The following is a 26,198-nucleotide window of genomic DNA, read 5'->3' on the forward strand; positions in this document are numbered from 1 at the left end:
TTTTTAAATAGGGTGTCGTTGGGCGCCACATGCATAGATGAAGCAGGTGTAATGCGACGCTGTTTATTCATCAAATCTGAAACCTCGATCTGTTAATTTGACCAAAGACATGTGGCTAGCCAAAATATATAGAATAAATGCCACACTCCGTATTCGCAAAATGCATGTGCCTTGAAAGTGTTTATACCGGCCGCCATCACCTATGTCATATTGCACAGCAGGGGGAGAAGACAAGTATCTCTACTTCATTCTATACGCATTTACCAACGCCAAGTCATGTAAGTCTTACATGTTGACTCCAACGACAGGGTATGTGACTTTACAGCTCCAACACTCCCGATATTTGCCCGCTCAACTTCTTATTGGTCCATCAAGGCTGCATAATGAGTCCCTGCGAACTACACATGGCTTCAATGCTGGGACACAAGAGAATGTTCGTTTCAACCGTCCCCCAAAGTCCCAACTATTGTGTAATCAGTGAATCAGGAACGCAAGATTGAGGGGTAATACAGCAGATGTACGTGGCTTGGGACGTATATTTTATTACGAATTGGTCGACCAGCATGGCAGTCAAGTTACCAAAATGACAGTACACAGTGAGTGGCCCTGTAGGACCACCTTTCGCGGAACTGTCTTTGCATGCGCGTTGCACAATAGCCCGAGACTTGCACTGAATCACCAACGACAACATCGGTACACTTGTCATACGGCATAAATGACAAGGAACATGAACAACCCAAGGTTCAGAAGCGTAGACAAACAGACGAGTATACAACACCAAGAGGAGTCTCGTGAGTTATCCAGTGTGTATACAGAATCAAGTGATAGAAGGAATAAGTTGATAGTGCTTGTAATGAAGTGTGTGTGATGGAAGTGCTAGGATGAGGTTGTGTGAGGTTGAGATGCCGTCTTCTGATTGGTTTGTGCGGGGGTCTGTCGTCCTTGGGCCTCCCGACTTAAAGTCCTCCTCCCCCCCTCGATTCTTTTCTCTTACACTCTCTCTTCTTTATACCTTTTCTTCAGAGCCATCAAAAATCATCCCCAGACCACATCAAACTCATCATTGCTTCTGGATTTCATCACTTGATAACACTCAAGAGTTCGATGAGTCTCAGTAAGACTCCTTCCATACTCTTATCTGCCCTGCCCTGCTGTCGCCATCACTTGAGGCCCATATATTGCATCACATCTCTATACAAACAAGACATACTTTCCTTTTCACAATAAGATGACTTCCCATCGTGCTTTCCCCATGTCTGCCCCTTCTACACCAACGTACGAACTCAGGCGAGTCAACGGCCAAGCCTCTGTACCAAATCACCGCAAGGCCAGTGAGAGGCAACGGCTATCAGCAAGTCCCAGAAGTCTAGCTCATCCTCTCCACTTGGACGAGGTATCTAGTTATGGTCAATTCGGCATCCCCAATGGCGCTGAGCGGGTCAGAGATGCCGATGCTCGACTGCGAAGGCAGGTACCACGATCACGTGGCTTGCATCAGCTGTCAAACCAGGACTTGTGTTCATACACAAGTCAGCCATCTCTTCCCAAACTAGAGCCAGAGTATGAGCTGTATCCGACTTCACCTCGAAAGCGTCTTCGGGTCTCACTTGAGAATACTCTGGTTCCTTCAGATAGACATGGCCAACCTTCACACCTCGCATGTGACAGAAGTCTTGCCCACACTGGCTCCTGGTGCCACTCTACTCCTATTGGTCCTAGCGAAGGGCAGTTGGAGATATATGGCTCTGAGCATGATGTTTTGAGTGAAGATTGGTATCCAAGGACACCAATTGACACTCGACTGTCCACGCCAGATCTCCCTCCGCTGTCCACAGACTATGAGTTCTGCCCATGTCATCTTCCAGACGAACACAGGCAGGACAGGATCAACGAAGACTTTTACTTGGCCACAAGATCCAAGATGGACATGCAGAGTATGTTGAACCACTCCTCGCCAAAGGGCTTGGCAGTATTTGCGCAGTTGCTAATGAAGGCAGTGATTGATGCGCTGGCGCACATTGTCCAGAACAGATCAACCCCTGGGCAAACCCGGTAGCTGCCATTGAAATAGCATACTGCAACAATGGAATTCGTGCATAGTATATCTAAAAAGAACTGGCGTTCTTGGCAGGCGTTTGACGATTGAATATGGATATGCTGATAACAGCTGTTCAGAGACGTTTCCAGTAGAGCATGGAATTATTAAAGTCTGATGGGGTTTTTTGTTTTGTTGATGCGAGTCTGGGTGTAATCATACAACGGATGGTTATCTCATTTCACCAACTCCTGTTGAATTGTTATTTCGAAACAGTTGGACTGTTGCATGTCTTGATAGTGAAGATGGTTTATCCGTAGCCAGATAAAAAATAAAAAAGGTCTGCAAGAGCTTGCGAGTATATATTTTTCTTGACGGTCAATAAGAATGCACTGAGAATATATGTTGGTACCTGCTTCATTCGCATTTGTTAGTGTTCAAGAAGTGACTCGATTGAAGCAAGGACTGTGGGGAATTGGGGAGGGAAAGAGGGAAGGGATAAGAGACGCAGGCAGCAATGATGTTAGTGCCTCAGGCATCGATGAGACATTCTATCTTTAGGTACTTGCTTACTTCGTAGGCAACACCTCAACAATAATATACAAGTATTATTCAATAAACATCGAATATTTGACTCTTACTACCTTCTTGATGTCTAAAATTCATACCTTAACTTGTTGATCAGATAATATCGTAGTGGGAAAGTAACCATTCAACCCATGGACTACCACTACTTACGCTACCTAGGTAATAATCTACCTCTAGTGACAGAAACTTGAACTGACATGTAAGTAGAGATTAAAAAACACTCACGTCATAATTGTAAGGCTACTTGCTATCAGCGCCACTATCAGGGATATTGCCAATAAATAGACAACCGCGTTGCTCTGCTTCAACTTCTTCATTATTTGTTTTTAGTAACGACTGTAGGTTAAGTACACCCAGTTACGTCATTCAACTTCCCTTCTAAACCAATTGTTCGACACAAATAAAAACCTCAAGAAAAGAAAGAGTTTACATATAAAGACGAAATGGCTGAGAATTATGTCCTGCGCATTACAGCTGGTCCTGATTATGACCCAAGTCAACAGGTCGAGGTCCCAGTCAACACTGCCAAGCCCATCACCTTCAAGAGCGACCGCGCCGACATTGAACTCAACATCCGCATTAACGACTACAAGGGTCTACCAAGAAACTCACCTTCAACATCTCCCTACTTTTCAACTGAGCCCCATGCCTATAACCGTGATCAGTACAGCATTTCATTTCGTTTCACACCAAAGAAACCCTCCAGTGGTGACACTGATGACGCCTCTGGAATCAAGGCCACCGACCTACAATTCGGCAATGACTTCGACCACCCTATTCGAGACCGCCTACCACCGGGTTTCAACACTGCTATGGGCATAGTTCGATGGTGGATTGATCCTGGTCTGGATGGTGATGCTTACGCCGATAAACCCTACTTGTATGGCCCAGCATTGAGCTCCTTCAACACTATCCACGTTGGCAAGGGTGATTTTGATGAAGAGAAGGGCGGACTCTGGTTCGAGGAAGGTGGCGATGAGGATGGTCTCGAGGCCCGTGAAGAAGTTGGCGCCCCTCTCACCAGCAAGGCTCGAATGAAGTGGGCTCTCAGGACGGATAGCAAAGAGAAATGGGTGTTTGAGTATGGCCAGACATACGGTTTCGACTTTTTCAACCCCTATCTGAACTTTTCAGATCTCGCTCTGAATCTTCCCGGCTTTCAGCTGCCCATCATGAAGTACTGGGATGGTCAAGGCCTCAGGTAAGCACCCCCCTTTCTTGTCGGACGAAGATCCCCCTGTTATACCGCGTTATCTCCAATGATGGATAAGCGATCTCTTCATCTAGCCCTTTTCGTTTACACTCGCTACAGGCCCGGCCCAAAACGCTCACATCAGCTCAGATATGTCCTGCGCAACAAAGAAACGGAAGAGCCATATCTCGTCATCTTGTTCTCACTATACCATAAGGATTACGTGAATGAGGACGGTTCCTTGAAAGAAGGGGCTCACGATTCGTTGAACCTGCCTGACGAGGTCGACGCTCAGCAAGACGATGCATTTGACGGAGAAGAAGCACTAAAGGAGGCGACGGAACAGTTGGGCCCCAAGATTAATGAGAAAGGGAATGGACAGACTAGCGCGGATGATATTGACTGAGTCAAGAGGGTTGCATTGGAGGTTGAGGCCCGACTCATGTTGATCCACGACGTCTCAAGTTACGAAGCAGATGTCACGACTCTGTCGATATTGGTTATTCCCGAACCCTTTTCTCGACCATGTTCCAAGACTGTGTTCTCGATGCGCCTGGGTGCTGTGCTAGTTATGCCAAGTGGCACTAAGCATTTTTATGCAAGTCGGTTGCCACGGATATGATTTCCGGCAATTTGATGAGAATGTGAGAGATGGACTCTACAAAGGTAGAGAGATGAGAATAGGGTCTCTTTTATGGAATTCGCTGGTCCCAACTGGATCTTGAATTATTACGAATTGGCCCAGACCCTTTGAGAGGAGCAACAGAACATCAGTGACCAGTCAGGTGCTTGGTTACATTTACCGACATTTGGGGTGAGGACAATAGGCGCCACACAAATGGGTCCGCCAATACGTATACTGCGTGCGCATGCATCATCGATTTTGACAAAGGCCAGATGGCGGAGATATCGGATCTGCAAACAAGATAGCCGGGTATACCGTAATAGCAAGATATGACCTGCTATTACCGGACCCCTCCATATGCACAGGAGTGCTTGGCTTTCTGTACCGAAAGAACTCTTCGGAATTGTGGCCAATCACAGAACTTACCGGGCATTGTCGGCGGTCCGAAAGGAGCCTTTGCCGAACGGCATCTTCGAGATGTTTAGGTGACGTGGAGTTCCTAGACTTGGCTAAATGTTTAGCGTTCAGCTTAGATCATACCCATGTTATTCCCGAGTCCTTGCCCGGTTTTTATACTACTAAGGCAATGTGCCCCGGCGAGAAACCCGCTTGTCACTATAAGGCGGATTGAGGGAATACGAAATGACTCCGGTTGCAAATTCGAGGTGGCCAACGATCAAGTATCTCAAATCAGACTTCGAGACCAGTCACCCAAAGCTGAGGTGCATATCAAAGTCTCATTCATTGAGCTAACCTCTGCTCTGACCTCTCTCCAACTGCAACCACCCTTGACCGTGCCGCAAATGCAATGCTGCCTCTCGCCGTTGTGACCCTTCGGTCAGAATGTACTATTCCTTAGCGTTTCCTCATGGCCGAGTCACACGCAAGAACAAAGGTCCCGCAACGTTAAACAAGCGGATACCCTGCCAAGACACCATTATTCCCGTCGAGATCCCGCTTGTTGGCCCTCATCTCATCTCCTGCCCTGGAACCCCAGCCTCAATAACCCCGGGTTTGTGCCCCCGGATATTACATTTCTTGTGGATTACTGCTTTCTTGTTCTCCTTCTCGCCCTTATTGATTCCGTGTCCCCGAAAGTTCTGTCCTCGCCCTTTCGCTTCTTACTTAGACATCAACAAAGCGAATGTCGTTCACCCACCCAACACAGAATACCATTGTGCTTATTATCAATATTTTTATATCCTGTTGACATGACGGAACCTGAGTTGCATCAGACTACAGGTACTTCCGCTGAAGACGCTGGTGATCTCGAGATAAGGCTTGAGAACACTCTCCCATCATCGACGACACAATCGAAACTTAGCAGCCAAGATCCTATATCATATTTGTATCTAACTCTTGACACTCCATTGCCAACAGTTCCTTCATACCATGGACCAAGCTCTGCTGTCACCACTGGTATACCACAATGTCCAGATCTACGACCGTACGCATCCCCCTTTACCATGCCGCGGGCACGGAAGAATATCATGCTTGCGCTGTCGTGTATTGCCACTATGCTCACGGCATATACGGCTGGAACTTATTCACCCCCCTCTCGAGCAATGGCTAGGGATATAGGAGCAAGCCATACAGCAACACTTGTTGGAATCACAACCTTTTGTGCGGGCTTCGCCTTTGCTCCAATGGCCCTCGCTCCCATTTCCGAGATCTGGGGTCGACGCCCAGTCTTCATCCTGGCTGGCTTTGTCTTTGTAATATTCCAAGCCGTCTGCTCTGTCATGCCAAACTTGGTTGGCATGCTGATCGCCCGCTTCTTTGTTGGTGTCGGCGGTTCTGTCTTTAGTTCAGTCGTCGGCGGAGTCATCGCTGACCTCTGGGAAAAGGAAGAGAGAAACACACCTATGGCCTTGTTCAGTGGTTTTGTACTCTTCGGTACTGGACTCGGACCCTTGGTGGCAGCTGCTCTCGTCAACGACTTGGACGATGATACTTTGGCTTGGAAATGGTCGTTCTGGCATCAAGTCATCTTGGACGGGTTACTGTTGATTGCTATCGTGTTGCTCTTTAAAGAGACTCGGGGTCCAGTGCTACTGTCGCGGAAAGCTAAGGAACTAAACGAATGGTACCAGAAACTGGAGGACGCAGGTGTCTACGGAGTCTGGGTTACTGATGCCCAGGAAACCACCAGCAACAGCTCATCTGCATCAAGCGTCGAGACGCTGGCAGAACACGATACGAAAACCAATTACGAACAGCGAAGCAGCCTACGAAGGGTTCGATGGCTTGTAGAAGCCGACGAGCAGCGACCTCCTCTTCTTCAGATGATGGCCACTTCAGTCAAGAGGCCTTTCTATCTCCTCTTTACTGAGCCCGTCGTCTTTTCCTTTTCGCTCTGGGCCGCATTCTCGTGGGCCGTACTCTACCTGTCTTTCTCTGTCGTGCCATACCTGTACGCCGACAACTACAACATGTCCATGCGCATCTACGTCGCAATGATGATTTCGGCCATCGTTGCAACAACAGTGGCTATCCTTCAAGAGAATCTCATGAAGCACCCCCTCTGGTCTGGCCCTTACCACGAGAAAGAAGTATCTCGATTCTGGCGATTCATGAGAAAGCACTTTCCTGCAGACTCCCCCGAGGCTCGACTGTACTTTTCGTGTATGACATCGCTTCTTCTACCCGCCGGCTTGTTCGTTGCGTTCCTGAGTCCCGCCAGCACGAGACACTACACGCAGGCTATCGGAATTGGCTTTGCGAACTGGGGGATTTACTCTGTGTATCTAGCCACATTCAATTATCTTGCCGACACATACCACATGTATGCCTCGTCAGCACTCGCTGCACAGAGCTTTAGCCGTAATGTGCTGGGCGGCATATTCCCGGTCTTGACTGGCATAATGTTTGACAATCTTGGACTGAGAGCTGCGGGATGTGTGTTGGGAGGGATCGCGTCTGTACTGACGCTTGTTCCGTGGGTCCTCATGATTTTCGGAAGCAAAATTCGAGCGAGAAGCAAGTTCGCAATTGTGAGTTTAGCCCTGCACTTTAAACATTTTACACGTAAAAACTCGGAACAAATCGCTAACTTTCTACAGTCTTTGCAAAAACAATGAGAGTTTGTGTGATAAAAGGCTATAGAGTAGAGTTTATTTAGACATTTTAGGCATTAGGAAGCACAAGAACGAATTGTGTGTGCATTGTTATGACCTGATGAATCTATATACCCGGCCCATTACGTTGAGGCCCAATGAGAACATACATGAGCCATCTTTCTATCATAGCCCCGCCTTTGGCGATGGTAAATGTCTTTTAATACGTCGTAGCGGCATCTCTCGACAACTCTCTCTTCTTCATCCTTTGCTTTCCTTTACTGAAAGGTTCCTTGAGCCAAGCAAGTCCCTTCTTCTTCTTCTTGACCTCGTTCCGCAATTCCTCGCATGTACGCTCCGATAAGCTTGTCTCGCTCCGTGGAACACTGTCCCTCAATCGCTGCAAATCAGCCACTAGGGCAGGGAGAAGAAGGTTTCCGTTTCCGTCGATATGGGGCGGCGGTAGCTGAACACAACCTTCCCACTTACGTAAAGCATCGGGTACGTTGTTTGAGGCAGGAACCTCATGTTCATCCAGCGCAATAATACCTTGGCCCATGTCGAGGTAAGACTTTTGGCCGTCGAGTTTAGGCCATATCGTCGATGGCGTAACACGATAGGCGAGACTATTTTGATGGCAGAACATGCTTCCTATCAGGCGTGCCGTGTAGTCCTCGCTGAAACCGCACATTCGTATGGATCCGATGCGGCCCTTGAGGTAAAGTATGTTGTTACAGAACACAAGGTTCGAGTCGGGACAGTATTCATCTCGAAGACGGACAGTCGTTGGCATTGGTACACCTGAATGGTCGATACCATAAGAGGAGGCGGGACTCAACAATAGCTCATCGCTTGTTAAGGATTCCCACCGTTGAAAAGGCTTACCCCTTGGACTGTGTGGTTCGGGTGTTTTGACGCCTCGCGAAGGTGGCCGGCTGCTTGCGGCGCTCATTGTGGTGTTCATTGTCTCAGGTTCTATTTTCGGTGGCCGCTTTCCGTAGAACCTTCGACACAAAAGGATCAGACTTTCCAGAGGGCAGGAATAGCTGCGCTTAAGTTGCGACACGACGAAGTATTGAAAACTCAGCCCGGTCTTCTCGGAGTTGGCCAGCAGTCTTTCAGCGTCGGGGGTAGGGCCGCCGGCCAGATGCGACATTTCTAGCTCTATAACAATATTACTTGCGTATGGCCCATATGTGTTGAGCCATGTTGTTGCAAGTGGGCTCACCCTAGGTCCTATGAATGGAGAGAGGACGGCGTGTAGTCTCGTTTGCTGGAGAAAAGTGACGAGAACATCTGCGCGAAAGGCGAAGGAAACTTCCAAGTACGGTGAGAGTAGGCCTAGGGTAGAATAAGGTGATGTGAAATCTTGTGAGCGCCAGACATCTCGGTTGAATGGGTATTTGTTTAGGCGCAGAGGCTTATCGTTGTCAGGAAGTAAGTACAGGCAGATTTGAAACCGCACCGAGTCCGGAAGACGGAAATATCCAAATGACGACTTTCTTCGGCCATGATCCTTGAAGAAGGCCAGAAGCACTTTATCGAAGCTTGCTTTTTCAGCCACAGTGCTATGGCAAACAGCATCATAAACGCGATCCCATGCAGGAAGGTTTTGACGGGGAAGATTCGCTGGAGGACGCAACTTGGAAAAATTGGGCGATATTGGCGTGTTGGGTGTAACAGGCGTCACAGGCTGAGAGCGGTTCTTGAAGAGAGCCGCAGGATTAGAAGTGCTTCTTGTGCGCACTCTGACACCGCCTTGAAACGGCATTTTAAAGTCAGCCTTGGAGTGTTGATATGACGAGAGCAAGCATAAGCAGAAGCAGAAGTGAAGGTATAGGAGACGCACTCATCCTCAGAGATCCCAAACGCTCGGAAAGGTCATTTTTGGTCTTGAAGGAGCCGACGCGGCGGAGGAGGGAGGAAGTTGAGGCCGAAGGCGATGGGTTGGGTGATGTTGATATTGGAGTGGTCATTTCGCTGGTGTTACTCTTGTCACTTGCGTGGCACTGGCACTGGCACTGGCACTGGCAGGTACCTTTTCGGCGGTAACCATTTCTTCACGCACAAGAAATACAAGTATTGAATGATAGGCACCCAATTAAACAGATATTCACAATAATTTGAGGGATTATTAAACACAGTTTATTCGAGTGTTGTTAGATCGGGAAGTTACAACCCAAGCGTCCTGATTCAGCGACACTACTTTTTTGGGTCCTTCCTATTTATACTTTTGACAAAAGTGACGTGAAAGTCTAAAATGGAAATAGTCTCACTAATAACTTCAAAGTCACGGGTCCCGAACTTTGATAACCGACTTACACATGGTACCTACTATTGAACGTGGGCCTTTTGATCGACTTTGTTTATTTAACTCTATCATCACAGGGCAACACCACCTCATCGAATGTTGTCGAGAGAGCTTAAAACATGCAATGGCTCTCGACCTCCAATAGAGACAAACGTAGTTATCGTGCTGGTCTTTTCTCATTCGACGTTGCCCAGTTGTGGCCTTGATGGCTGATATATCAAAATGAAGGCGTGTCCGATTCGTTGGAAATATACGGGACAGCTGCTCAGGAACCGATGCCCTTGAGCAATCATCATCTTGAGTCGCCTCAACGTCTTTGGCCCTGGCGGTGGTCTGGGACCGAACTGGCTGAAGTTTTACAGTCGATAAAGTCCCTCGAAATGTACCGATGCTTCTTGAAATTCCCTCATGTTTAACTTTGAAAGGCTTCGTAGTAATAACTGCCACCATATAAAAACACGTCCTCTTACCCCCCTCAATTTCTCTTCTTTCCTTACCTTCTGTTTCTTCCCACCCAATGCTCAATTCCAACTTTCAGACGAATATCACACTGTCTCTGTGGAAACGTATCCATTTGCATCCTTCTACTACCATTATATGAATACAATGGCACCCCCACTGATACCTTCCCCTCAGTCTACAATGATCAACCAAACTCACCTTGAGTTCACAGACCCTTGGTCTCTGCACGAGGATCGCCAGGCTGGCATCTTCGCCTGGGTCATCATGGGTCTGATGTTTGGCTTCTTTATCGGTATTGTTGTGCGGGACATGGTGCAAAAGTCACGCACCGGAGAGCTCCAAGATGAGAGGTTGACCTTCATCACACTCATCAAACACTTGATCAACCTGCCCTGCATCCTCTGCACCAAGGACAACTACATGCCAGTGTGGTACTCCTTCACCAACATCTTCCGGTCCCCAAAGAACCAACGCTACTGGAAGACAAAGGAGGAGGAAGAAAAGGAGGTAGCCAGAGGTCCGTTCGACAGCCGAGCTGTTGTTGCACGACTAGGCGGCGGTTGGCCCCCCAAAAAGTCCAGTTCAGACCTTGAAAGCGGCAGCCAGGACACGGAGATCGAGATGCAGTTTCTCCCTAAAGTCACCGATCTCCCCGCGGCAGGTACTGGACTACCCAAGATCGAAAAGCTTTCTGTCGTCTTTGAGGTTCCCGAGATCTTGCCATCAAACACGGACCAAAACGACAATGGTTTCCAACCCGCTTCTGTCCATGGTTCTGGTTCTGGTCCTGATAGCCTCTCGAAACTGACGGCCACTTTTAACTTCCCGGACGTCAAGGACCAGAACAAAAGTCCAACTGCCGTCGAGAAGGGCAAGGGCAGGTTGAGCGAGGGCCAGAAGGACATATGTGTCAAGGAAGGCATGTGTGAAGCCAGTGAGAAGGGGACCAGTGTCGAGAAGGGGGCCGATGGAGGGGGCGAGACAAGTCCCAAGGATCATGGGGACTCGAGCACCAAGAAAGCTGGTGAATCCAGTTGCCAAAGATGATGTATTGGATTCCCCTTCTGCCGGACATAGTTGTACCGAGTGAGGTCTTTTAATGCCGGATTGGACGCATAGGATTATAGTTTTCCTAGTCGATTGTGTATATGAACATGTTGGACATATTTGTATTTGCGTTAGGCTCTGGAGGTCATGTTGGTCCATTATATCAAGACTGGATTGGAAGAGATAGAACACACCAATAGAGCGAATTAAAATCCAATAGGGATAAATCATATCCAGATCTTAGGAACTATAGATCCGTCTTACTATGTGCTTATATTCCAGGTGGTGAGCTCCTCACGTCGACATAATCAAGTTCAGATATTGCGCTGCATTATGACCATGTCTGTATATAACACGAATCATGTCTTATTCTTGTACATACGACCATACCTACCAGAAAATACGGGATCCCGTCCGCTCTCCCATAGTCAAGCTGGTAAGGGGCGGATTAGTAGTTGGGTCGGTGACGACCAGCGAATCCCCGCTGTTGTATGTTTTGATCTTTTTGTCCTTTGGGTGTCTGTCTATCTTTTCTCCTTTATCGCCAATTTAAGAAACTGGAGGAATACAAATACTGGACTTTGGATCCTTTTGTTGAACTGATCTCCAAAAGTGGGCAAGTTATTTTGTAGTTCCGGGATACTGTTTACACCTAGACTAGAACTCAAGCTGTTAACCTATACATTGTGCGTGAAGAATACCGCTTTCCTATAGAAGTAGAATTCTCGGAGTATTTTTCGGAGTCTGGTTTTGATTTTACTTCCCTTCAGTAATACACTTAAGCTAAATGGTATGGACTTGGTGCATACACATGTCTTATAAACAATGCATGCTGTTTGTGTTGCACAAAGGTACTGTCAGTACCTACCCCCTGCAGTTGATACCTACTACCTAGGGTTGTTGTTCAACACAAACGTGGAGCCTTGGAAATCCAGAAGAGACCGATGAGTGAGATACGTGGTAGTATTAACTGGGGAAGAAGTCGTGGAGTATTGCTGTCGTCGGCAGTTGAATCAAAGTGACTAACATTTAAATGACCAACCTGGCGGCACTTCCATGTCACCGTACCTACTAATCGATAAACAGTGGCTGCAGATGCATACAGGGGCTTGTTCACTGGGTTTTCAGTGCATCCATGGCTCTTTCAGGGGATGACACCTCCCATTCGGGGTTCATTTCGGTGAGCCAGCCAATAGTGTTTCAACTTGATATGTGGAGTGACGTAAAATAATTAAAAGCAGTGAATGAATCGGCGAATGTTGACTACCTGGTCGCCGATCGAACCTTGCTAAACATGCAATATCAATTCTACCGTGTACTGTACGACTACCAAGGTCACGATGTGTCTCTGGAATTGTCTCGGCATCGCCAACTCTGCGCTCTGACTCGTTCCTAGCTTCCGAATTGATTCACGTGTTCATCCCCTGAGCTCACCGCTGGCTGGCTTATCAGTACAAACTAAGCCATGATGAATTATATATAAAGTGAGGTGAGGTTCTTCATCTCAGGGTTCTTGTACTCTCCGAAAGATTCCCCGACGTCATCTTTGTTTAAGTCGGGATCCATCAACTTTTTAAGGGTACCTAGTCCACAGTGGCGCCTGTCTACTCCAGTTTTACTGATATCACGAAATCAATTACAACAGTATCGCCCCAAGAGGCAGTTTGATGGCGATGCATTATTTCCTATCATCATCGCAGTAATCTCTCCTCTTGACCTGGAATTCTTCCAGTCATGCTATCGCGATCAACGCAACGTATGGTTAGCCGACTACGGCCCCTACCATCATTACCTGCTGTCTCACAAGCCCCTGCGAGAGCACAATCTCGTTGCTTTGTTACGACTCGACCAAGACCATCACCTGCAAAGCCTTCTGCTTCTATTAAAGAAGCACCTGCACCGAGATACCCAAGTGCTTCCCTCGCGGTGCTCCTCGCTGGAGCAGCCTCCTTTTGTGTCGCATACCAGTTGTCGCAGCAGTCTCCTACAAGATGCGATTTCCACTCTGAAGCCGAAAGCGTTTCCGACCTACAGGGAGCTTCGTTGCCTTGTTATCGCATTGATGAAGTGCGCAAACACGACGCTCGCTCCGACCATCCTTGGGTTATTCACCGTGATAAAGTGTACGATATCACAGAATGGATAGGCGCGCATCCTGGTGGCGATGTTATCCTTCGTGCTGCGGGCGGTTCTATTGATCGGTACTGGGATATCTTTTCCATTCACAAGAACGACTACGTCTACGATATTCTAAATCAGTACTTGATCGGTTATGTCGACCCAGAAGATCTGGTTAACGGACGTCCTTCCCAAGACGAGATTGAAGACCCCTTCTCTGATGACCCAGATCGCCATCCAGCGCTGGTGACCATGACGGAAAAGCCCAGGAACGCAGAGACTCCTGCGAATGCCATGACGAACGAGTTTCTTACTCCCAACGACCTATTCTACGTACGCAACCACATGTGGGTGCCAAAAATTGCCCAAGGCGGCAAAAACCACAATCTTACGATAGAGCTTCCCGATGGCACTGTAAAAGAATATACCCTTGATGACCTCAAGTCACGCTTTAAACCCCACAAAGTTACTGCTGCCCTTCAATGTTCCGGCAATCGCCGCCGGCACATGAATGAAGGATCGGGGAGAAAGACCAGCGGCCTCCCATGGACTACTGGCGCCATCTCTAATGCTTGCTGGGAAGGCGTCCTACTTTCCGATGTGCTGGCAGACGCAGGTTTTGACTTGCAGTCTGGATTGACAGGAGAATCAGAAGCCAAACACGTTCAATTCTCTGGCCTGGAAGCTTACGGTGCATCAATCCCTATCAAAAAAGCTATTGACCCCCAAGGCGATGTGATACTCGCCTACGGAATGAACGGCCAGGCGCTTCCGCGCGATCATGGATTCCCACTACGTGCGATTGTTCCAGGACATGTTGCTGCGCGGTCTGTGAAATGGCTGAACCATGTCACACTCAGTGATGAAGAGAGCACATCTCAATGGCAGCGACGCGATTACAAGTGCTTTGGACCAAACCAAACACAGGTAGACTGGGATACCGCACCTTCTATCCAGGAAATGCCTGTCCAGAGTGCTATAACGACTTGCAAACTTGGTGACTGGGCGAAGAGCAATGATACTTATGCCAAGCCTGCTTCATTGACAGGCTATGCATACTCGGGCGGCGGCCGTGCCATAGTCCGCGTTGATATCTCTGCAGACAACGGCAAGACTTGGTCCCAGGCTTCCATTATTCCCGACTGCTCGACGAAAGAGGGCGAACAATCTCCCTGCTTTGGTCACGCCGCCTGGGCTTGGCGAAGATGGAAGTTCGATGGACCTGTACCGCTGAGCGCTTTCGAGACATCAGAGTCAGGGAAGCGATACGCTACCTTTGTTGTGAAAGCCACCGATGAAGCATACAATACGCAACCAGAGAGTTACGCCGCAACATGGAATATTCGCGGGAACCTTGCTACAGCGTGGCACCGCGTCAAGATATGTGATGAAAGCTCTACCAAGGAGGGTCACGGACAAGTTGATTCTCGGGAGTAAATAGCATGGGTACTTAATCAGGTTCTGGACAGGCGAAAGGGGTCATTGATATTGAGCGAGCGATGAATGGCACGGATTCACACAGGCCAACGACAAAGTACGATTAATTTATAGATTTATTATTATTGAATGTGGCTTTTGTTGTAGCACTTGAACTTCAAGTTGGAATCCAAATACGGTATCACATATGTCAATGTGCTGACTTCTATTCTCCATTATACAGGTACATCTTAGGATGTGTCACATCCTAAGCTTCGCCCAACGCTGCTCTATCTTGATTGGTCAAAATCTCTAAGTATACATGCAATCCAGCCAGAGAGTTTCCTTTCTTCAACGATCCTCCTGACCTGCATCTACAAAAGACCATCTTAGCTTAGTCCCCTGCTAAAGCTCTATCTACTCGTCGTCGTCTTCGTCATCCTCGGCATCTGTGAAGTACTCGAACTCGCCAGGTGTCTTGGCCTCTTCGTCGTCAGAGTCCTCGTCAACAGCAGTCAAAACACCGGCAGCGGCTGCAGCACCCGATGCATTACCACCAGGAGTTTGGGGGTCGGCATCGAGAAGACCGAACGGCGACCGGCCTGAGTTGCGCAACAGCTGTCCGAGCATAGCACTGTTGGCTCCTCCCCGCTGGGATTCGGCGATACCATCAAGTAGAGATCGTCCTTGGCCGCCGGATCGTCCACCTCTAGCGTTTTGCTGACCCGCGACAGGAGCTCGCTCTGTTGTAACCTTCTTCAGTTTTTCCTCCAACAACGCCTTTGGCGACTCAGGGTCGTTATCAATGAGTAGCAGGGGACCGCCAGTAGGCTGTAATAAGTTAGCGTCCAGATTCTTAAATTTTATGCCAAAAAAGTTGCCTACCTTCTTCACAGGCCTGTAGCGGTCAGCAGAGAAGCTGATGTACTTGAGTTGGCCGGGGAGCACTCGGGTCATGTTCTCAATCTCATAGCCAACCCTCTCCTTCTCGGGCTTCTTCTTCGTCTCCATAGAAGTAGCGGCGTCCTTCTCTTGCTCCTCCTTCTTGTCATTGGTTTCATCGGCCTTCTTGTCCTCATCGACGTCCATTTTGTCAACACTGGGCTTGATGGGGGCACTGTCGATATCCATGCTCTCTCGTCGTTGAGCACGCTCCTTCTTCTGAGCTCGTCGCTTTGCCTGCGCTGTGGTCGACAAGATGGCGGTAGCGATCAGCGCGGGCCCCTCCTCAGTCTTGACTTCTTGCTCAGGAGGATAGTCAAAGAGACTTGGCCGGGTGGCAGAGTGGAACTTGATATCAGGAATCTCAAGGTCGTGGTCTAGTCCGATAATGGAGGTGGGGGAGAAGCTCAGCGATAGGAAGTGGGTGAAAGGGAACCAGTACCAATATTGAGTAAAGACAGCCATACCAACGATACCGGCCATGTTGAGGTTACCGGTTTGGGTCTGAAGACCAATGGTGCAGTTGCGACCACCGGCATCAATGATACCCAGCGCTAGGGCAGCACCAAACTTGGTCATGGCATCTTCGTGACGGTCACCGACCACCTTCTTAAGAGTCTTGCGGATTGATGCGACCTTAGGGTTCATGACCTCATTTTGCTGAACGAGGATCATAGCAAGGGAGATCAAAGCACCCTGTCGTACAAAGTCTGTAGGGTCCTTCATCATAGGCTCGAGCAGATCGATGGCCTCATCAAGACCAGTGCCGGCACACGAGATACCGAGGGCCATGGCGGAACCATATCGAACGTGAGGGTTGTAAGACTCAGATAGAAGCTCAACCATTCGGGGTACACTGCCAGGCTTACGGAAAAGGATGAAACCCAGACTCATCACGGCAATACGACGAACATCGTCGTTGACGTCGCTGACTGCAGTATGAAGGAGCTTTCGGATGGCCTTGTTGCTGCCAGTACCACAGTAGGCAAGAGCAACAGTCATGATACCACCGTATCGGAGAGTAGGGTCAGGGTCGTTGAGGAGACCCTCAATCAGGACATCGGCTCCTTCTTGGCGACCAAACATGATGAGAGCCATACCAATCGAAAGACCACGGAGGATCTTCTCGTGGGTAGTCTCGTGTGCATAGGTGATCATGTCCTCCAGGGCCCTAGCATTGCCCGTACCAAGCATGACGAGACCCATGGCTAAGCCGACAGCTTCACCATTGAGGGCAGAATCTTGGAAGAGAACCTCCCGGAGTTTTTCGTAGATACTGGAATCACCAGTGGCCATTCCTGCGATACCAAGGCCAAGAGCGCCACCATGTTGAACAACTTCCTCCTCAGCTTGACCGAATTGTTCCTTCAGGTAGTCCAAGGCCTCTGTTCCATGGTTGGCATGGATTAGTCCATAAGCGTAGAGGGCACCGCCCTGGCTGAAGATAGAGCCACTGCTAAGGCCCCCTTGCCTAGGGAGATAAGGCTCGAGAAGCTTTCTGGATTGTGAAAGGTTTCCACGGTGAATGACACCAAGCGCGGCAGTAGCGGTAAACTTGGACCAATTGACCGCCTTACCTAACCATTCCAGATTATCGCGGAAGAATTTATCGTTTGTGGTTCCCTGGTTCATGAAAGCGTTGCAGAACGTAACAGCAGTATGGAAAATCGAATTTCGACCTTCAAGACTGTCGCGAACCTTGTTGAGAATGCTCAAGTCGGTTCGGTTGTTGCGGTAGAGAAACTCGAGGTTCAACCGGATGGTCTTACTTCCGTCAAGGATAGCTCGAATATTTCTGTAGGCCTTGAGTAGAGGCTCGGGAAGATCATCCTTAGGAGAATCTTGCTGGTTCTGAAGGAGGGACTCGCTCTCGTTGGCCTGTTCCCCATTTTCGTCGAGCGCGCTCTTGGCAGGCTCACTGGCAGGTAGTGAATCCAAAACGTTAGCCAGGAACTCTTGTGTACCGTTGTCGTAAAGGTCGAAAGCGATTTGGTAGGCAATGGCGATGGAAGATCGGTCAGCCTTTGTAACGAGCTCTTCAAGCATGGAAAAGGCATTTTCATGAAGGTTGAGGTAGACTACACACTTGGCAATGGCAAAGTAGTCAGGGTTGGGAATCTGACTCAGGAGCCCAAGGATGAGTTTCAGGATCTCGGTTCGGAAACCTCTCTCCTGAACAATATCCATGCAGATACCTAGCGTGTATTCAATCAAGTCCTCGGCCGGACCGGGGGAGCTTTCGAGGGGGTTTGATAAGGCCTTTTTTTCGTCATCGCTCGCTCGCTTAATGACGCTTCGAAGGACATCCAGATTCTTTGCCTCGACGGCAATACCGACTACTTGTCGGTACTGACCTTTCTCTAAGCAGCTCTCAAAGAGCCTGTCAATGACCCTCTGCAAAGAGTCGGTAGCCTGTTCAGGAAGCTCAGTAATGGAGCCAGACCGAAACTGCTTAAACGAGGGCTGGAAGGTAGCCTCAAGCATAGTGTTGTCGATCGAATCACGAGAGAGCAAAGATTTGGGAGGCAAAGTCGTTCGCGAAAAGGGAGTGGTAGGGGACATGACAGCTCCCTCAGCACCACTAGCGAAAGTGGTAGCTAGCTCAGGGAGATCGTCATTCTCGGAAGCCGGAGGGGCCGCCTTCTTTGCAGCGGTGACGGCGATGTATTGATCCACGCATTTGGAGATGATGGTCTCCTCAAACTCTCCGGGGGAATCGAGCTTGAATAGATCACCAGCGGCGAGTGCAAACACCATACTGTCGTTGTAGGCCTGAAGGTGGTAGTAGACCTTTGCGAGAACAAGCGCGGCAAGCTGGCGTTCGGGAAAGGATTCATCTTCGTAGAGCGCTTCGCTTGAGTATACTGTTAGTAAACACAACTCAATGCATCAGAATAGTAACGCGAGCATGACGTACATTTGGGTCAGCACAGCAGCAACTTCGGTCCAGACAGTATCTATGTCGTCGTTGAGGGTCTGCAAAGCAAAGACCTTCAGTTCAGGCTCCTCATCGGTGAGGAAGGCGAGAACGCCGGTCGCCGAGACGATACCAGGCATCTTGAGGGGCTGTGAAAGATCGGGGGGCGAAGGACGTTTACAGCGAACAGTATGGGGTAAAAATGGTCGAATTGGTTGATAGAAACTATTTCGGGGCAAGTCTAAGGGCTTATACAGAGCCCTGAGACAGAGTGAGTCGTGAATATACGGAAACAAAGAAGTTAACAAGATGATTAAGAGAGATGGAGGCGATGTATCGGTTGGTGTTTTGCTCCAGGAGGGTAACTCGAAGATGGTCCACGTCAGGCACAGCTCTGCCTTGCAGTGAGTGCACGGACCAGCGAGAGCTCCAGGCAGTTACATAAGCCATCTGGATGTAAACGTCAACACGTGACTACCTGCTAGATTGTTTGCATCAGTGTACTCTGTAAAGTACTACTATCATTAGCTGTCTGTTCAGTTACAACCTAGAGACAGGTTTTTACAAAACTGCAACAGGACAATGTCTTGGTATTACAACAACTATGTTCGGAAACTCTCACTCCACAAAAGTAGATAGATGCACGATTGACAGCTAGAGCACAGGAACTTTGGAGTCCAAATGACCATTGAACTATGACGTCGCATGGAAGTTAATGCTCAACATCCATGTAAATGTAAATCGTATGCATTGGGAAACTTGTTGAAAGAATGGATATCCAATGCTACAAATGTTCGATTCATAAGGCTGATGTGCAAAGTTGTGCCCCTGGTTGCGAAATGCTTGATCTATTATCCCTGACCTTTGATATTTCAGGCATATGAAGCTGACAAGTAGCGTATACAATCTGAAACAACTTGTCTGATTTGAGATTAGGCACTGCTAAGCCTCATGAGGATTCAAGGGTCGGTACTTGAACAACCATAGCTTTCAGGGCACAGGACATGTACCGACTACTAAGCTGCCAAAAAAAGACAGGGAAGGGTTTGCAAACAAAATTTGTCCCGCGTCATGTACATTGGTACATGGCAATCCCACATCCCTGGAGAGAGACCTCTAGCGTCAGGCTGTCGCCTATCCCATCTTTGTTTGTCGCCAGAAAACGATGACAGGACACCAACACCAAATGATCAAATCGACTGTAACCTTTTGGTATCGCGAATAACCTTCAGCGCACACCATATATCGACTACGCCGCACGTCCGAGAACCATATCGCCCCATCGACCAAGACCCCAACGCGAAGTTAATTCGCCAATCGATAATCGTCAATTCGACAGCGTGGCAGCCTCGCCATGGCGGCGTAGAAACATCCAACCCAGTCATCCATGTCCACTTGCGCTTTCCCCCTCGCGCGACGACGACCGTCCTCCATCGCTTCAACGACATTCAATATCCTGTTCCATTGAGGACGACGCCCGTCGCCATTTGTCCGCGCTTTATTCGCGTTTGTAATTTGGTTTCAGACGAGTGATTGGCGTCCAAATTGATTTGTGGTCTCTTCTCGCGCCGGATTCCCGCGGCGTCGTTTTGTCGCAAAATCTTCATCCTCTGTCACTTTAATACCTTCACCATGGATCTTCGATCCGTTCTAAACACGTCGGAAGGGGGCGACCGCGCTCCCGTCAAACCTGCGCCGAAGCCGCAACCACCGCCGCATGTTCAGCAACAGCCTCACCCACAGCAGCAACAGATGCAACGACCATCGCAGAGTCCGGCCCAAGCACCCGCTCCACGCCCCTATTATCACGAATATAACCGCCAACAACCGCCTCCTCATCCCTCGCCCGGAAAACCTATGCCACAAGAATACATTCAGCACGCTGCTCATCCCCATCATCCTCAATCGCGGCCACCGTCGCATCATCAGCCATCTCCCCATCAACCGCCGCCTGGTGCGTATCCACCACAATCTCCGTACCAGACACCCGGCCCATATCCAGGACGCCCAGTGCCTCCTCCGCTACAACCAGCAGGTCCTTTTCACAATGCGCGGTCCCCAAGCGGTCCAACTCCAGGTCAATCCCCTTATCGAGCTTCAACAACACCTTCTACTGCATCTGCATCTGCTGGCTATCCCTTTCCCCATACCCAGTCCCCTGCAGAAGTAGCTAGTCCAGTCCAACGACACCAACACTCACCTGCTCAATACCCTCCTCGGGAAAGCTTCTCACAGGGCCCACAAGTCGTTCCCCCTGGTCATGTACACGGCCACTATCCTCCAACTCAGCAACAGCAACAACACCATCAAAGCTCTATTCCGCAGACACCTCCTATCGGCGCTGCAGTTAATCAGCAATACCTAAATCAACGCCCTCCCTCTGCTTCACGCTCCACACATTCTACTCCAACTCCAACATCTGCTCATCCTCAACACCCTTACGGATTCGCTCAGGGTAGTAGTCCTGTTGTCGCTTCACGCCCACCTCCTGGGGAATACGGCCATAGTCGCCAACCATCCCAGCCCGCTACGCCCGTCGCTCCGCCTTTGTCCTCTGCATCAAGACAAACAGCTGGCCCTGGGGTGTTCGCACAGCCTTCGAGTCCATACCAACAAAGACTTTCATACGCAGCAGCTACTCCAGTAGCGCAAGCACAGACACAGGTACAAGCACAAGTAAAAAGTTCACCACCTCCACCTCCTCCGCCCGCCAAACGTATATCTAGCAGTTACGGCTCGCCGGCCCCAGACGTACATCGACGATCTCAATCGCATAGTGAACGCGCTCCAAGCCCATCCGTCAGCCCCAAGTCTCGAGTCCCTTCGCTTCACAGCAATCCCGATCCGCTCGCTGCGTTGGCGGCAGCAGACGCCAAAAATAAACAGTCGCAACCGCTTTCTCTTCCGCAACCGATGGCTATAGATACCGAGCGCGCGGCAACCCCTGCCAAGCGCAAACTTGAAGACCGCGTCGATAGCAGTCCCAAGCAAGAGCCAGAGGAGAAACGAATCAAGTCAAGCCAGACAAATGGCGACCAGGTTCCTATGAAGCGCGAGTCCGAGTCAGGTATACCCTCCGCACCTTTGACTAAAAAGCGACGACGCTATTCGCAACCGCCTGTATGGGCACAAGACTCCCGAAGAATGGGCACGATGCCATCGAACGCCAACTTCGTTCTCCAAAAGAGACTTCACTCACATATCAATGGAAAACAAGAACAAAACACTCGTCCCAGTCGCCATGCCTCGCCCGAGACCAACAGAGCAGCTCCTGCTGCTCATGCTGCTCATGCTGCGCCACCCGCCGAACCAGGTCCACAAGAGATTCTCGGCCCATGGGAACCCAGCATCACAGGAGTCAAACCTTTCGAGGACATTAGTAGAAAGGTGGCGGACTTCTTGTTCCTCAACGTGCTCAACGCACCTGATTTGATGGAGATCTCCAGCAAAGGTATTCAGTTTGAAGTGGAAGCAAAACTCGGCACTTTGATCGACAAGGACACTGGTCATCGTCGGGTTGAGCGGGGTGTAGCCTCTGAATGCATTTTGATGGATAGTAGTCGCGTCGCCTTTGAAAGTAGTATGACTGAGGTAAGCCTTTTGTGTTTTTTGTGCCTCTAGCTGGTGCATGATTAATTGCTAACGAGTTTAGGCCGCCCACAAGAAGAATAACGACTTTCTTAACGAAATAGTGAAATCCACACATCCTCGTGGTCCGGGTGGCGCCAATCATCGTGTTCCTGTTGTTTATAAGCATCGAAGAGAAAGAGACCGTTTCTTCGATTTACCCGCAGACCTACAGGACAGAATCCCTGGCTGCGTTAGAAACCGTCTAGGAAAAGGAAAACGCATCCGCGTGCGAGTGACCCACGATCAGAAAACGCAGGAGGTTCTGGGCAAAATCATCAAGGCACGCGTTGCCGACCTCGACATTCATTTTCCACTACTGCCTATGGACTGCCGCATCAGTATCAACCTGGAGATGGATTGGGATGGCACATTGGAAGAGTTGGAACAGATTCCAAATCCCGGAGATAATCCTGATCGCAACAAGGACAGACTAAGCTATACGCAAGGTCCATATCAGATTGACCTCACGCAGGTCATTCACGGTGGCCCAGGGGTATGTTCTCATCCATCCATTGATTCATCCTTACTAATTGTGCCATAGGGTCGCCAAGAAAAGAAGCATGAACTCGAAATCGAAATTAATCCAAAACTACTCATCGAACAAGGCCGAAAAGCTGCCAATGGTGAGGCGCATCGTTATCCAGAGCTGGTGGAAGGTCTCGTCGATAATATACGGGTTCTCACCCGTAAGGCACGGGATTTTGAACAACAATAATAAAGGAGTAGTTTGTGAATTGGCGTTGTGAAAAGGGCTATTATGAATACCATTGGTTTATTGAGTCGTGCTGTGGGAAATCCCGGGCAGAGTATGAATTGAATCATACAGTAGACAATTTTTTATGTCATCCTTAACAAACAAAGTTTGTTGTTGGACAACCTACCAATATTTGCTTTAGAGTGAATGTGTCCCCATTCAGCCGTTATACTTATGAACATCTGCGTATTTAGGATAATTGTCAAGGTGTTATTGAACAGCTTTTACTAATGACAGATATTGAAGATAATTAATGGTTGGTGTTTTGATTAACTATATATACTGAATTCAATATTCCTGCTCATGGCCGATATTCTGAGTAGTACGCTTTTGCTGGTGCAGCAACACGCTCTTGCTGGTAGAAGGCTTCAAAATCAGTCCCAGCATACCGATTCACTGGAGCAGCTGACATTGCATCTGGACGCTCCTGAAACCCAGTCGTTCCCGATCCTTTTGAATCATGAATCTCTCCCGCAATCCAACTCAAATAGACTGTCTCGTGCACAAGCACATATCCGCCTGTTCTCCCATCTGAGTCATCAGGCCCATCAGCGCTCTCAAACTCGGGCTTCTTCTCAACCACAAAGATCTCGTTTCTTTTGTACTTTCTCCGCATTGCGAAAGCAATAAACCCGAGAAACCAGAATACGCTGCCGCCGATAACAGACCATGTGATAGTGGGTACAAGCCACCATGTGAGTCTTTGTTCTTCAGCTTTTCCAGGTCTTTGTTCAGGTTCATTGGGTTTGATCCAAATAGTAACGATGGGCCATAAGCCACCGATGATATAAACAACAGCGCATATAACGCTCAGTGTGGGGTTTATGTGCTTCCCTGTCATCTGGCGCCAAGTCTGAGGAGGTGCTGCTGGGCTTTGTACTTCATCTTTGTCAGTCTTGGGAGGCCCCTTGAAGCGCAGGATAAGGATTCCCAATCCTAGGAAGGTGCCGAAAAAAGCGTTGATGACATATGCACTCAAGCTCGTGAGCAAAGTGTAAGAGCTTTTTGGGTCCATACTCCAAGTTGCAAAGATGAGAACAAAACAAGAAACGAGGTGCAGAACAAAGGCGCCCACGGGGGTTCTCTCCATATGATCCTCAGGCGAGAGCCAACGTGTACTCAGAAGTGAACTGAACATCCCTCTCTTCTTGAGCCAATGCAGGAGGCGTCCTAACGAGATGTCGCCATCCCGTGCAAAGAACTTGGCATAAGGAATGATACCCTCCTTTGCAATTTCTTGCTTGACACGGGCAGCGGTATAAGTCATGACAATAATATTTCCCATACTAGATATAGCCAAAAAGGCATGAAATATGCGCTTTCCGGTTCCGCTGTTACTCAGACTGCCGAGGGTGAGCTCAAAGAACCTCTGTGCTACGTTGTCGTATATTTGGTCATCGCTAGGAACCACCACCATCTATATGGATATCAGAAAATTGGTCCTCAACTCGGATTGTAATCATTGGGACTTACATAGGAGATATTAACAGCCATATAAAGCAAGATGGCGGTACCGACACCAAGCAGCATGGCGACCGGATGTTTCCGTCTTGGTCGGCTGATCTCACCCATGACATAGTTTGGCTGCTCAAAGCCCGAGAAACTGAAGATGATGGCAAGAAAGGCATGAGCATATCCATTGGCGTCGCCAGACACGGCGAAGGCACTGGAAGGTCGAGTGTTGTTTTCGATCTCCTTTTTCACTGTGTTACCATCAGCATCTTTTAGACCTCCAGCTCCAACAACAATAGCTGTCACGATGATGAGGAGAAGCATCATGACTTTAATCATAGCCAGCATATTGTTGAGAAGAATGCCTCCTCTTCGAGAGAAGGTATGAATGAAGCAAGTGAGGATCGCGATGCCAATGGCGATACCTCTAACGGCACCAGAAGATGGGTTATCATCTCCCGCCGCCGAAAGCACCATGGTAGCGAAGTTGATGCAGTTGCCTGCCATGTTGCCAAGTGCTATAAAGCAGAAGCCGAACATACAGGTACTCAGGAGTACGGTTCCTTTTCTGTATGCAGGCTTTCGATAGACATATTGGAGGTAATTGAGATCTCCACCACTGCGTGGGACACTCTGCTCAACTCCATTGATAGTATAACGAGGAACATTTAGACCGTACTCAATGTAGACGTGAACACCTGATAGACAGTAAACTACTCCAGCAAGCCAGAGAAGAAGTGTTGCGCCGGTTGAACGAGTCCCTTGCATTACTCTTTGGGGCGAGTTGAAGATGCCAGTTCCTATTCAACAAGATCAGTAACTACTAAAATAGTTGAATGTATTGTTTATCAAGCTGTGAGCCATTCATCTCGTCTCGATTAAGATGAGATTGTAGATTTGACCCTCAAAGTTGGAAGAAGAAGCACCTTCCAACCCAGAAATCAAGGGTTCTTCTGACACATAAAAATCCAAGCTTGGGTCGAGGAACGAGATTCATCGATCTTGATCCTGGGGAGATCCCCGTCTGCTTCCCCACTTGGGGGGCATCTCATCTCTTACAACTCAACTTAAATCCAACCTCGACACAGCATCATGATAAAGAAGCCAAAGCTTGCGAAAAGTCGAAAACTTACCAATCATTCGATTAAGCACCAGACACATGACATCAAAGTATCCAAGCTTGAACGCCTCCTTAGGCGCTGATGTGTAGACCCGGCCTGGGTTATCGTCTTCAAAAATGGAATCAAGGTCGCTATCAGCAGCTCGAACATCGCGCTGTGGCGGTTCGGCTTGACGGTTCTGTTTCCGATATGCTGCAAAGTCGTCCATGATTGTGCTTTTCAGAGGTCAGTAGCCCTTCGGGATGGACTTACAAGACTTGACTCGGTTGATCTGGAGGCAGCTTGAGCGATAAGATAATCCTGAGCCAATCCTGACATCTGGATCTAGTCAAGCCGACGAGGTCTTGTACTCGATGTGCGCAAAGGCAAATAGCCAGATCTAGCTTGGTTACTCACCATGGTTGTCTGGGATCCATGGGTGTTAAGTAACGCCCTCGACGTTCTATGCAAGGCATGGCGATCACACCAAAGCCGGGCGTTCAGCTCTTGGTCCAGAATGGTTGACCGACCAAGCAGCCAATGCGTTTCAAGC

General features: G+C 48.8%; 9 protein-coding genes across 9 annotated transcripts; 6 read left to right on the forward strand and 3 right to left on the reverse strand.

Annotated features, from left to right (window-relative positions):
• Nucleotides 1-1,252: 1,252 nt before the first annotated feature.
• On the forward strand, nt 1,253-2,056 carry FSST1_001547 (uncharacterized protein; the record flags this gene model as incomplete). The annotated part of the gene is made up of 1 exon (XM_083227451.1): nt 1,253-2,056. The coding sequence occupies one exon, from the start codon at nt 1,253-1,255 to the stop codon at nt 2,054-2,056; it is 804 nt and encodes a 267-aa protein (XP_083091729.1).
• Nucleotides 2,057-3,066: 1,010 nt separating this feature from the next.
• FSST1_001548 (DUF1769 domain-containing protein) lies at nt 3,067-4,221 on the forward strand (the record flags this gene model as incomplete). Its single annotated transcript, XM_083227452.1, has 2 exons — nt 3,067-3,824; nt 3,936-4,221. The coding sequence occupies 2 exons, from the start codon at nt 3,067-3,069 to the stop codon at nt 4,219-4,221; spliced, it is 1,044 nt and encodes a 347-aa protein (XP_083091730.1).
• A 1,430-nt stretch (nt 4,222-5,651) lies between these two features.
• FSST1_001549 (major facilitator superfamily domain-containing protein) lies at nt 5,652-7,520 on the forward strand (the record flags this gene model as incomplete). The annotated part of the gene is made up of 2 exons (XM_083227453.1): nt 5,652-7,433; nt 7,503-7,520. 2 exons carry the CDS (start codon nt 5,652-5,654, stop codon nt 7,518-7,520), a joined length of 1,800 nt encoding a protein of 599 aa, XP_083091731.1.
• A 196-nt stretch (nt 7,521-7,716) lies between these two features.
• FSST1_001550 (uncharacterized protein) lies at nt 7,717-9,472 on the reverse strand (the record flags this gene model as incomplete). Its single annotated transcript, XM_083227454.1, has 2 exons — nt 7,717-9,254; nt 9,346-9,472. The coding sequence occupies 2 exons, from the start codon at nt 9,470-9,472 to the stop codon at nt 7,717-7,719; spliced, it is 1,665 nt and encodes a 554-aa protein (XP_083091732.1).
• A 941-nt stretch (nt 9,473-10,413) lies between these two features.
• Nucleotides 10,414-11,316, forward strand: FSST1_001551 (uncharacterized protein; the record flags this gene model as incomplete). Its single annotated transcript, XM_083227455.1, has 1 exon — nt 10,414-11,316. One exon carries the CDS (start codon nt 10,414-10,416, stop codon nt 11,314-11,316), a length of 903 nt encoding a protein of 300 aa, XP_083091733.1.
• A 1,734-nt stretch (nt 11,317-13,050) lies between these two features.
• On the forward strand, nt 13,051-14,871 carry FSST1_001552 (Oxidoreductase, molybdopterin-binding domain-containing protein; the record flags this gene model as incomplete). The annotated part of the gene is made up of 1 exon (XM_083227456.1): nt 13,051-14,871. One exon carries the CDS (start codon nt 13,051-13,053, stop codon nt 14,869-14,871), a length of 1,821 nt encoding a protein of 606 aa, XP_083091734.1.
• Nucleotides 14,872-15,267: 396 nt separating this feature from the next.
• On the reverse strand, nt 15,268-18,849 carry FSST1_001553 (proteasome regulatory particle base subunit RPN2 domain-containing protein; the record flags this gene model as incomplete). Its single annotated transcript, XM_083227457.1, has 3 exons — nt 15,268-15,681; nt 15,736-18,646; nt 18,710-18,849. The coding sequence occupies 3 exons, from the start codon at nt 18,847-18,849 to the stop codon at nt 15,268-15,270; spliced, it is 3,465 nt and encodes a 1,154-aa protein (XP_083091735.1).
• Nucleotides 18,850-20,341: 1,492 nt separating this feature from the next.
• On the forward strand, nt 20,342-23,054 carry FSST1_001554 (CYTH-like domain-containing protein; the record flags this gene model as incomplete). The annotated part of the gene is made up of 3 exons (XM_083227459.1): nt 20,342-22,300; nt 22,362-22,832; nt 22,881-23,054. 3 exons carry the CDS (start codon nt 20,342-20,344, stop codon nt 23,052-23,054), a joined length of 2,604 nt encoding a protein of 867 aa, XP_083091736.1.
• A 340-nt stretch (nt 23,055-23,394) lies between these two features.
• FSST1_001555 (amino acid permease-domain-containing protein) lies at nt 23,395-25,874 on the reverse strand (the record flags this gene model as incomplete). Its single annotated transcript, XM_083227460.1, has 3 exons — nt 23,395-24,510; nt 24,567-25,345; nt 25,679-25,874. The coding sequence occupies 3 exons, from the start codon at nt 25,872-25,874 to the stop codon at nt 23,395-23,397; spliced, it is 2,091 nt and encodes a 696-aa protein (XP_083091737.1).
• Between the last annotated feature and the right edge of the window lie 324 nt (nt 25,875-26,198).

Source organism: Fusarium sambucinum, chromosome IV (assembly GCF_050947815.1).
Source record: "Fusarium sambucinum isolate potato_lamoka chromosome IV, whole genome shotgun sequence".
Taxonomy (NCBI): Eukaryota; Fungi; Ascomycota; class Sordariomycetes; order Hypocreales; family Nectriaceae; genus Fusarium; species Fusarium sambucinum.